The sequence below is a fragment of the Saccoglossus kowalevskii genome, chromosome 6, assembly GCF_978046115.1.
Source record: "Saccoglossus kowalevskii chromosome 6, keSacKowa6.1, whole genome shotgun sequence".
NCBI classification, from domain to species: domain Eukaryota; kingdom Metazoa; phylum Hemichordata; class Enteropneusta; family Harrimaniidae; genus Saccoglossus; species Saccoglossus kowalevskii.
This window is the reverse complement of record NC_140646.1, coordinates 21,527,005-21,539,355: the sequence shown is the minus strand read 5'-3', so window position 1 is coordinate 21,539,355 and position 12,351 is coordinate 21,527,005. Positions and strand designations below refer to the sequence as shown.

Genomic DNA, 12,351 nt, shown 5'->3' with positions numbered 1-12,351 from the left:
TGACCTTAAAGGGAGATAGTCGTTGCGCCACGCATGCGCGAGATACATGGGTCTCATATAAACAAAGATGGCGACTTTGACTGTTGCACAGATCAACGACTACAAACTGGTACGTTACCGAGCTTTAATTAGATATTTTCAGGTGATTGGAAGGTATCGACGAAGTAACCGGCGGCAATTAGTTGAAGTCACGCCCAGGTCGAACCTCATACTTGTAATTTTCATTAGAAGAGCGCATTGGATTGTGGGAAAATCAATGTTTATCAACACAAATGATGCGCAGCGCGACGACCACCGCCCTTTAAACTTTGTACTACTGTTGTTGAAACCATTGTAATTTATCTGCACTAGTTGACGTTGTCAGTTGTGTTTCTGCATATAATACGATGCATAAAACTAATATAGGAAATTTTCCCGTGAAAACAAATGATTTTAATCTGATATATTTTGTAGAACCTCCGAAATATGGTATGCAAACTGTTGACTTATCATAGATTGTTGCCAGTGTTACGTGCCTTCAAACACCTCAAGAAATACGCGACCCTGGCCGATATATATTACCAAACCATTCACTGAGTATACACATCTAGTTAATCAGTAACTCAGTGACGTATGTGACCCTTGGGCGGGCACATACAATGACGTTTACAATAATATAACATGGCGGTGAGCGGAAAACTTGTCTACAAAGTAATTCTGCTCGGTGAACTCGGAGTCGGAAAAACGTCCCTGTTTAGGAGGTTGCGTGACAACGTTTACGAAGAAACGATAGCCGTGGCATCGGGAATTGACTGTTGTTTTAAAAAGTTTGAAGTCGACGGGGAGCAGATCAAGGTAATTATATCGTCTATACTAAAACACCAAGAATTGCCGGTTGTACGCGATTCATTTGAAATAAACACTCGCAGTTGGATGTTAACTGCATGATCGCTGACAGGGCGTGAAAACGAAGAGAAATGGTAAGTGAAGTGAATAGAAATATGCCTCGACGTCGAGTATTGTAGCATCGCGATATGTTACGTAATTGATATACTAGTATCGTATACCCACAAATGTACAACGTGTCGGCTTATATGGTTTAATATGGGTTAGCTTTGGAACACAGCACAGAATACCACAACATAGAGAAACGATGAAAAACTAAATGGGCATTGGACCAAATCGACTGGCTATTAATCCAAGCTGCGGAAGTGAATGAATAAATACATCGCCAGTGTGAATGATATTTACATCACAAACACACTTCAAGTATATGAACACCACTGTAATACCTGTAAACTATTTAGTACAGTCCTGGAAAAATAAAAATCAATTTGTTCTCTCGCTGGGAACGTTATTTTGATTCTAGCTTTATTTGTATTTGTGTCGTGTCTACTGTTCTCGTCAAAGAATTTGTAAATTACCTTTATTTAAAAAAAAACACGTTTCAATTGAAGTTTTATCTATATTGTTCATGTCTACAGTTGAATATATGGGACACTGCTGGCGTTGAACGGTTCCGCACTTTGACCAAGAATTATTACCGGGGTGCGCATGCTGCAATCTTTGTGTACGCCCTCGACGACCCTTCGTCTATACAGTACCTCTCTCAATGGGTAAGAGACGCAAATGACTACGCCGACGAGGGTGAGTGTGAATGATATCACTTCAATTGAGGGATGAGGAATTATGAGGGATGGAGCTTAAAGCGGGAGAGTCGTCACCTACGATATGCGTCAGGTGGCCATAGCGCGTCATTGTTTACAAATAAGCGTTTATCCACGAGCTCTTGCGTTCTTAGCGTGTGTTGTTATTGTCGCTTGGGGCTCAATTCCCGCGCGTGCGCAGGTGACGATCCTACCGCTTTAATGGCGGATCCAGATTTAAACACTGAATATCGCCTGATTTATTTTTTGTAATGGCGCGCAGACAATTCAGAAAAGTGTCTGTACGTTTCACAAATGACCTGGCACATTGACCATTGTATACTATACATACTAATATCACAACTGCTCTGACTTGTATTTATATTCACAGTCAGCTGGCGCACACGTGATAATAAAATAAATGCGATTTTCACTATATATGGGGGCCGCCATCTTGAATGCGGCATAAAACTAAATAAGAGACAAGTTATGAAACGCGTTTTTCAGATTCCTACAAATCAGGACAAAAATACCAATCTTTCACAAAAATATGATCCGTTTGGGTTATATTAAGCCAACCGATAACAAAATTCAGCCGAATTCGTCGTTTTTGTGTGGAAAAATCCCGTAAATACGAACACCTAATTACACGAAGAACATAGAACACTTTCCTGGGGTATTGATATAAATAACATTAAATGTATTTTATATTTTAGCAACTCGGATAATGATTGGTACGAAGTTAGACACCGCAGTGCTTGTCGATACTGACACTGTGAAAAACTTTGCGGCTACACACTGTATAGACCACATGTTTACTATTTCTGCAAAAACGGGTAATTATCATACATCAAATGTATATACATTGTATTTCTAAACAAGTAATTATCATACATCACGGGTATATATGTATGAACAGGTAAATAACACACATCACAGGTATATATGTCTAAATAGGTAATTATCAAACATCACAGGTATATATGTCTTAACAAGTAATTATCAAACATCAAAGGTATATATGTCTAAACAATTAATTATCAAACATCACAGGTATATATGTCTAAATAGGTAAATATCATACATCACAGGTATATATGTCTAAACAAGTAATTATCAAACATCACGGGTATATATGACTAAATAGGTAAATAACACACATCACAGGTATATATGCCTAAACAGGTAATTACCAAACATCACAGGTATATATGTCTAAATAGGTAAATAACACACATCACAGGTATATATGGCTAAACAGGTAATTATCAAACATCACAGGTATATATGTCTAAATAGGTAAATATCATACATCACAGGTATATATGTCTTAACAAGTAATTATCAAACATCAAAGGTATATATGTCTAAACAATTAATTATCAAACATCACAGGTATATATGTCTAAATAGGTAAATATCATACATCACAGGTATATATGTCTAAACAAGTAATTATCAAACATTATAGGTATATATGACTAAACAGGTAATTACCAAACATCATATGTATATATGGCAAAACAGATAATTATCAGACACCACGGGTTTATATGTCTGAACAAGTAATTATCAGACATCACAGGTATATATCGCTAAACATGTAATTATCATACATCACAGGTATATATGGCTAAACAGGTAATTATCATACATCACGGGTATATATGTCTGAACAAGTTATTATCAGACATCACAGGTATAAATGTGTAAATCTGTATGTATCATCAAAGGTATATCTGTCTAAGTAAGTAATTATCAACACAGTTATATGTGTATAGTATACATAGATGCGATTTACGAATACATTATGATTATAATAATGAATTGCTTATATTATTTAAGGTGAAGGTGTTGAAGACTGTTTTGTCGAGATTTCTAGATTACTACGGGCCCCAAGTAAAGACACACAGAGACTGATGGCATATATGCACAATGTGGACTTAAACGAAGGCGTGTCACCCAATGAGAAGAAGCTGTTTGGATGTTGCAGCTGATATTCGTGGTATATTTAACGAAAACAAACTTAAATGTGCCACGTGGTGGCGCTATTGTCATACATTCTGAAGGAACAAACGTTTATTCCCACATATTTTACTCAAGGATCATCACCATAGTAATATATTTATTCAACATTTTTAAGATTTGTTATTCAGCGTTTGTTTATCCTATAGGAAATATTACATTTGTATGTTTTCAAGAAGTACAATGGACAGGAAAACGACAAAGGTACATAATGTTCTATTGCCGGTATTTTTGATCGACCTCCTTTAAATTTAAATAAATTTGAACATAACACAAACATTTATGAAATGCTCGACCATTTGAAATAAATGTTGGGCCTTCATATCTTGCGAACACCGCAACTTTTGCGTTTGTCAATGCATCAAACAATATTGGCGACAATATCGGATCCATTATCGTTTTTTATCATTACAAACACATGCTTATTACTGTAATAGATGTATTTCTGAATTCCTGTAACAGTAAGAATTAATTTCTAATGAGAAAAACTATTTTACAGTATTACTGCCTATATTCTGTGATATAATCCGCATTCCCATACACTGTCATGGAAATGCAACACATGTCACGTGGTACAAGTACAGTCGAGCGGAGCTTATCGTGTGAGTGATTGTCCGTCGTCGTCCGTGTCTATGTTTTACTTTTTCGACTTCTTGAAAACTACAAGTCTGAATGTTTTAATACTTGGTGTATATGTACCTTGGGTAGACCTCTCTTAGGTTTGTTCATTTCATGATGATATCTTCAATTCTCTAATTTTGGTAAATATTTTCGACTTCTTGTTAGAAACCGCAAGTCCAATTGCTTTGATGTTACATATATAGATACTACATGTGGACCTCTCTCAGATTTGTTCATTTTGTAATGATATCTTTAATTCTCTAAGTTTGGTGAATATTTTTGTCAATTTTGGTAAAAAGTGATATTTTCGACTTCTTGTTAAAAACCGCAAGTCCAATTGCTTTGATATTACATATATAGATACTACAATTTGGATCTCTCTCAGATTTGTTCCTTTTGTAATGATATCTTTAATTCTCTAATTTTGGTGAATATTTTTGTCAATTTTGGTAAAAAGTGATATTTTCGACTTCTTGTTAAAAACCGCAAGTCCAATTGCTTTGATATTACATATATAGGTACTACGTGTGGACCTCTCTCAGATTTATTCATTTCGTGATGAAAATAGCAAGTCTACATATTGTTCATATTCTAATGATATCTTATGTTCTTTAATTAAAATGTGCATTGCTAACAACGGAGCTATCTCAGCCGACAGGCTGCTTATTTGTTTGTTTGTTTTGTTTTGTTTTTGACGAAAACAGGGTCACTTTAATCCTTTTACGTAAAATCGACACACACAACAAAAGCAGAAAAACTCGATGATTTTATGCGCAGACCAATTTGGGTAGCGACGTTATTGGCCCACGTGTTGAGTGAACGTGATCATGATTTGAAATTTTCCTCGCTTCTGTGAAAGAGCCATATTTCGCAAATTTGACTTTGAATTTCGTAACAAATGACATTCTCGTGCAGCCTGAGAGTGCCGGAACCTAAGTGTATGTTTGGGGGGGGGGACAAGGAGATGGGGTAGCTGGTACAGGTTACAGGAAATAAAAAAAGACATTTTACGTTTTTACAGGAAATAAAATGGAAAGTTCCATTTACAGTAAAAAATAGGGTTTTACACTTTACAGATAAAGCAAATTCCTAATTACATTTTTATAATATACCTAATAATATGTGTTTAAGAATCAAAATTGGAAAATGTTTTATAAGCTTACAAAAAATCTTTGTACAAATTACGGACGAATAAAATGGCTGATTACATTTTACTTCTTGCCCATATCTACGAATTTTTTATTTAAATTACATTATTACGAAAATAAAAACAACTGATTACAGCTTACGAAAATACCCCTTGCCGACCCTCTATGTACTACGTTAGCTGTGGGTCCATTGCTCTTCTTGTGTCGGTCTTTTGTCTTTGTAATGGTTTATATCGACTTTTATTTGCGATACAGTTTGGCGTCGCAAGTTTGTGTTGTGCAAGTCTATGGGAAGAACCAATAGCTCTGCTGTGTCGATTAAATCATAATATCAAACAAAACAACTTTGAGGACACCAAATGTAACAGAATTTACTTAAATACCATTACAATAACTAAAGAGCAACACAAGAAGAGCTACGGACCCATAGCTAGCACTCTGTAAACTATATGGCCAAAGTGAAATTTCATCTCTATAGTAACGAACTATATGAGCAATAAATAAACCGGACGATTGCCTGTCTATGTACATTCACGATAAAATAAACGTCTGCTATTTCTAGAATATATACTAGTAAATTATTACTTTAAACTGGAGATAGTCAGACGTGTACTTACATGAAAGCAATTATTTTGTATTCAGTATTATAAAGTTTTCAAGTTCATGCCACATTTTTGTCGCTTAACACGTGATTCGTGATTAATAAAAGTTAATAAATAAAAGGGAAGTAGTCGTCGCGCCGAGCATGCGCGGGATATATGGGTCTCATATAAACAAAGATGGCGAATTTGACTGTTGCGCAGAACAACGAATACAAACTTATACGTTACCAAGCAGCTCTACTTAGGTATTTTTCAGGTGATTATAAGATATCGAAGGGCTCACTGGCGGTAATTAATGCAAGTTGCGCCCAGGTCAAACCTCATACTTGTGATTTTCATTAGATGAGCGCATTGGATTGTAGGAAAATCAATGTTTATCAACACAAATGTCACACATGCGCAGCGCGACGACTGCCGTCCTTTAAAGTTACTGTACTAGTATTACCGGTACAAACAGTTGATCTCGATGTGCGTTTGTGTTAGTAAAGTAAATAATTGTTATATGCATGTTATATGTTAGTATGCGAACATGGCATGGATTTGGACGAATCCCAGCATCAGTGCGTCATGTGAAATACATTACGCACTGGCGCATAGCTGTTATCATTTCAACCGTAAGTTACAAGAAACATGGAGGTAAAATACCCTTATGCTAGAAACTATCAATTATCATGTTGTGTTATAGCGTCCCCTTTTTATTTGAATAATCTGAGGTTTTTTATTTGAGTTATAATGAAAATTTGTTGAAAACAAATTGCAAACGAGCAACCGAAACAATTACATTTATGTGTGGCAATACAAATAAAGGGGGTGCTCACGGAACGTGTCATAGTTTTCTGGTGGCTTGGACAGTTTGATAGGTAGTGCATTGGTTATATTACGGTAGTTCTCTTTTTGAAGGATGTGGTGGCCCTGAAAAAGACCGTTTGGTTTGTGTACGCTAGGCATACGCTTTACTTAGAGCTGGTGTACTTGGTGCTGCCTTTCTTCGCTGCTTTACCGCTTGTATTGAACGTCAAATATAATGTTCGGAATGGTGGTAACGGACGAAGGTCCCAATATAAATAGTGAACAACATGCAAATGATGGATTCGACAAGCAAGGCGGGAAACGAAACGAACGCAAGAGAATACACAACTTTAAGTGCGTAGTATATTGACCTTTGACAATATACAACCAAGGTCGTGCTTTACTATATTCTGATTGGTGGATGTAGCATACGGTAAGAATCCGAGCAGTAGGTATAAATACTGCGAAGCAACCGCTAAATGACAATAGTTTTTCCTATCCAACTAAATTGAAAGTTCAATATGTCTGGTCGTGGTAAAGGAGGCAAGGCAAAGGGCAAGTCCAAGACTACCGTTAATTACAATTAACATGTAATACATGAGTACTAGTAACTAGTATTTGAAAATTCATACCATATAAGGCGTAACTTGATACAATGTAACCAATCAAATAGGTAATTTCCTATAAATTGTTGCGTGATATTTCACGCGGTACAGTAGAATGGCATAGGCAGTAATAATGACACACTGCCTTGTGCCAAGACAACATCCGACAAATTAAAACAAAATATTTAGGAATCATGACAGTACATTATTTACTAGGAATTATTTCCATGCTTGCAACGTAGGTTTATAAACTTGATTGCTAAAAAAAACACAGACATTCGTAGCGTTGTCTAAAATAACTACTGTTCCGAACACCAAAAAAATCAACATTTCCAGCAAAGTTGCTGACTGGTTTTCTAAGCGCGTCTCGAGATCGTTATATGATTAGTTTAAACACCGCGCCTCGACACCTGGAGGGACTGTGGTTAAAACCACTTTTACGAGAGTGTGTCGTACGAAATGCGCTCATTCACAAGAGTTACGACACATACCAAACTCCATCGACTGAGTCCAGAAATTTCATACTGTGTCAGAACATACATTTGTTGGATAACTTTCCCATTTATTATATACAATTTATACGATTGAATGAAATAAACTGAAAAGAAATCGCGTCGCGATCTTCTATTTATATTCAACATGTCCCAGTCCCCACTATTGGTTTGACGTCTGCTGTGGTAGTTCGACCTCAGACGACAAGTCGGAGGTTTGACCTAAGGTCTATGGTTTAACCGAACTTGTTCTAATCGCGTAACGATCTCCAGGCGGGCATAGCCGGTTGCTTTAATTTTCAGAAGAAAATGGAAACACGTCCCGGCCCACACATGATTTTCAAGTACACACAATGGACAAAAGCATTGCTACTCGTGTCAGGCATGGAACTATAATGTGTCAGGTAACTTTCCCAGAACTATTATTAAAATACCACGAATGTAATAGCACGTCCATGCTATAATTTACTGTACAACATGACATAACACACAATTTACGGCAATTCTCTTTTTGGAGGATGTGGTGGTCCTGAAAAGGACCATTTGGTTTGTGTTTGGCAAGTCTAACCACCAAAACCGTACAGAGTACGGCCCTGGCGTTTTAGGGCATAGACAACATCAATGGCGGTGACTGTCTTTCTCTTAGCGTGCTTGGTGTAGTTGACGGCATCACGGAGGACATTATCCAAGAAAACCTTCAACACACCACGGATTTCTTCGTAGATATAACAAGAGATACGCTTCACACCACCACGACGTGCAAGACGACGGATAGCAGGCTTGGTGATACCTTGGTTATACCTTTCACAAAGAACTCTACGATAACGCTTGGCGACTCTTTTTTCAAGACCTTTTCCCCCTTTACCACGACCAGACATGTTTGCCGAGTTTCGAATAAAATTCAACTGCCGAATACGATGAATCTGCCTTTCCTACATGATTTGTGTTTTTGATAGTTTGACAAGCTTCAAGTTGTGGATTTGCATCTCTATTCCCGATTTTATATTTCAAAAAAACTCTTGTTGCTGATTGGATATATTTTGCTACGGCCTCGTTCTATAGAAACAATGCCTGGGGTCAATGACAATGTACAACCTGTTTGGGGTCAAGCTCCTGAGAATCGGTTATTTGGTCTGCGCTGTCGTTAGATGCGACTGTGATAGTGAAATCTACGATAAATATTAGGCTATAATTTAGTCCTTCAAACTTTCAGTAGTCTGGTTGTCTGAGGGTTTAGTTTCTTGGCGGGGAGTTGAAATAACTAATACGAAAATTGAAATTGAAGAATTAAAACATAAATAAAGCTTGTCTCATTCTTTCTACCCCTATGCAATAATACTAGTCTTGATTGAATCACAGTGATTGAATCGTACACTCACTGGGTCCAGAGACCTTGATAAAGTTGTACAATAAAAAGAGGTACTAGAGCGATTCTTTCTACTTTATGCAAATTCCATAGTTGTTGACAACGTTTGTGTGTTACTGGTAATTCGCAAAGTGTTAGTAACGTCCTTATCTACAATATAACAAAACACTCATTATAAATTGGACAATGAACCCGCACTTTCTAAAGCTTGTTGACTCTCGTATCTCATTGTTGTTTTCCCGCGCTTCAGTTCTGTTTACGACGTGAACAGAAACGCTCGTCTCTAATGGCGCGAAATCAACCTATGTAAGGCGTGAAATATCCACAAACGACCGTTCTGCCTAAATGCAACCTAAAGAATAATCGTTGCTGGCCATTAGAAAATAAAATCCGCAGAGATCATGTTGAAGAAAAACAAAAATGAATCCGAGCTTACAATGACGACCAACCCCTAACGCAATACTATTTGTAATTGATCTATGGGGAGGAGTTGCTGAAAAATATAATTATCAAAGTGAACAAAATAAAGAGCGAATATTAGTTTTCACAAACTTTTTGAGTAGTTCCATCAAATAGTATTGCGTGTAGAAATGTGAAAATTAAAAAGATCATAAAAAGTAACAATGTAAAATATTTCACTATTTCATCACATTTTATTATTTTTGAAAAGCAAGTTCATGTTATGCGCCATGGATACAAATCCGCATTCCACTAACACTAACAAGACACTTATTTACAGCAAGTCTCGGAAGTATTGGGGCAGCCAATTTGCAAACTCGCTAGCGAATTTGCTAACTGCTTTGGTTTTGACTAACCGGTTGGCTTTCGAATCTCGCTGGCTTCGTCTTGCGGTCACGCCCACTTAAGGCGAATCTATGTAACAGTAGGGGACGATCCTCGTACTTCAGGATCTAGTCAGCGACGGTCTCGCAGTTGGATGGCGATTTCGCTTTCAAATATACCAGGGAAAGTGTTCTATGCCTTTCGTGTCCCCACAAAAACGACGAATGAGGTCGATTTTTTCCAGCGGTTGGCTTAATGTTACCCCGACGGATCGTTTGAGTGTGAAAATTTGTTATTTTCTCCCTGATTTGTAGGAAACTGTTTCTCAACTTGTCTATTCAGTTTCAAGCAGTGTTCAAGATGGTTACTCTCATATAATAAATATCGGTAGATTAATCGTATTTATCATATCACCACTTGTATGCCAGCTGATTGTGGCCAGTTTCGAGTTCAAATCATTCAGGGGAATCCAGACATGTACCAGGCTGCGCAAAAACATTCTATGTCCCCTAATGCAAAATAGACTCGCCAAGAGGGGACGCGATCACAAGCCGGCGCCAGTGAGATTCGAAAGCCAACCGTTTAGTCAAAACCAAAGCAGTTAGCCAATTCGCTAGCGAGTTTGCAAATTGGCTGCCTCAATACTTCTGAGACTTGCTGTAATAAATAACAGAATGGGAACATTCGCTCAACTACGTGTGTGAGCTTGGCTACAATTTCGGATTCGACTGGACAATTTTCAACCAATGAAATTGCGTTAATTTCGACCAATCAGAGGGACTCTAAATTGACCAATCATATTCCAGCTGGTAATGTTCCTGACCAATCCTAATGATATTCGCCTGGTATAAATAATGGGCGCCATTATTGAATCCTTATCACTTCATTCTTGTTTTGAACGAAGAATTCAACATGGCACGTACCAAGCAAACCGCACGTAAATCTACTGGTGGTAAAGCACCACGTAAACAGTTGGCAACCAAAGCCGCCCGTAAGAGCGCACCAGCCACAGGAGGAGTGAAGAAACCTCATCGTTACAGGCCAGGAACCGTAGCTCTCCGTGAGATTCGTCGTTACCAGAAAAGTACCGAACTTCTGATCCGTAAACTCCCATTCCAGCGTCTGGTCCGTGAAATCGCTCAAGATTTCAAAACTGATCTTCGTTTCCAGAGCTCTGCTGTCATGGCTCTACAAGAAGCAAGCGAAGCCTACCTAGTCGGTCTTTTCGAGGACACGAACTTGTGTGCTATCCACGCCAAGCGTGTCACCATCATGCCAAAAGATATCCAACTTGCCCGTCGTATCCGTGGCGAGCGTGCTTAAATTGTATGCGTCAGCGTACACAAACCAAACGGCCCTTTTCAGGGCCACCACATCCTCCAAAAAGAGAACTACCGTACAATGTAGTATATGTATAATAAACATTTGCATTGCAGTGGGTGCAAACGATATTCTTACGGGGAACTTCTCCGGGAAAGTCCTTATTTTTATTGTTCTTACCACCCAATTGACTTCTCCCACGGTTGAAGCACACACTTCGGACAATCATTCATAGGACAATTAACAACCCTCTTTGTAAAGTCACAACAATGTTGCAATATGAAAATCAACAACTCAGACATTAATAAATTAGTCCAAAATCAAGTGCTGCCAGTGGAAATGAGATTGTCACAAATGTGGCAAATTGTTTGCATAAAATATGATAATTTGATAGTGCCAAATAAAAAGATTCTCGCTATATTGCAATGTTTGTAGGGACTTTCCTATGGGGTCTGCTAACTCTCCGTACGAATTTTGTTTGCTTGTATGCAAATCATCTCAGCTTTGGACTTTAAGAAGATTCTGACAAAAATCAAGAATTGACCTTGGCGCCAATGCTGCTTAAAGGGACACCTTCCAGTTAAGCCTAATCTCATAACAAATTTACTTTCTGGATTAAAATAACAATGAATAACAAAAGATAGATTAACATTGTAAACAACATAAACAATAGTGTCCCATGATTCTTTGGTGCAATCCATGGGATTGAGGGGTTGACGTCCCCTTTAACATTTCCTTTCAAAGAATATGAACGAAGAATGAATGGGGTAGTGCCAACTAGTCATTTGTACTTTATTCGTATTTGTGGAAAGCAGGCGTAACGATCATAGTCAACTGAATCAGTGTCGGACATCCTGGAATATACTTCCAGTGCTCTACCAGTCAACAGTGCACTCAATTTTGTGGCCCATCCATTTCTATGCCAACTCGCATTCGTTGCAAACCTCTCAAACCGCAATAAATAACTATCAAATTC

General features: G+C 37.8%; 3 protein-coding genes across 3 annotated transcripts; 2 read left to right on the top strand and 1 right to left on the bottom strand.

The window, feature by feature from the left end:
- The first annotated feature begins 653 nt into the window (after nucleotides 1-653).
- Nucleotides 654-4,173, top strand: LOC100370973 (ras-related protein Rab-1B-like). The gene is made up of 4 exons (XM_002738160.3): nucleotides 654-834; nucleotides 1,464-1,626; nucleotides 2,342-2,461; nucleotides 3,471-4,173. The coding sequence occupies exons 1-4, from the start codon at nucleotides 661-663 to the stop codon at nucleotides 3,620-3,622; spliced, it is 609 nt and encodes a 202-aa protein (XP_002738206.1). The 5' UTR covers nucleotides 654-660; the 3' UTR covers nucleotides 3,623-4,173.
- Nucleotides 4,174-8,469: 4,296 nt separating this feature from the next.
- LOC100370674 (histone H4-like) lies at nucleotides 8,470-8,784 on the bottom strand. The gene has a single exon (XM_002738158.3). The coding sequence runs from the start codon at nucleotides 8,782-8,784 to the stop codon at nucleotides 8,470-8,472; it is 315 nt and encodes a 104-aa protein (XP_002738204.1).
- Nucleotides 8,785-10,967: 2,183 nt separating this feature from the next.
- LOC100370523 (histone H3) lies at nucleotides 10,968-11,378 on the top strand. The gene has a single exon (XM_002738157.1). The coding sequence runs from the start codon at nucleotides 10,968-10,970 to the stop codon at nucleotides 11,376-11,378; it is 411 nt and encodes a 136-aa protein (XP_002738203.1).
- Nucleotides 11,379-12,351: the final 973 nt, after the last annotated feature.

Bases quoted from the DNA above. Each gene is read 5' to 3' on its own strand.
- LOC100370973 (XM_002738160.3), top strand. From the start codon at position 661: ATGGCGGTGAGCGGAAAACTTGTCTACAAAGTAATTCTGCTCGGTGAA. The intron at 835-1,463 runs GTAATTATATCG...TCATGTCTACAG, and splicing joins TCGACGGGGAGCAGATCAAG to TTGAATATATGGGACACTGC. The intron at 1,627-2,341 runs GTGAGTGTGAAT...TTTATATTTTAG, and splicing joins AAATGACTACGCCGACGAGG to CAACTCGGATAATGATTGGT.
- LOC100370674 (XM_002738158.3), bottom strand. From the start codon at position 8,784: ATGTCTGGTCGTGGTAAAGGGGGAAAAGGTCTTGAAAAAAGAGTCGCC.
- LOC100370523 (XM_002738157.1), top strand. From the start codon at position 10,968: ATGGCACGTACCAAGCAAACCGCACGTAAATCTACTGGTGGTAAAGCA.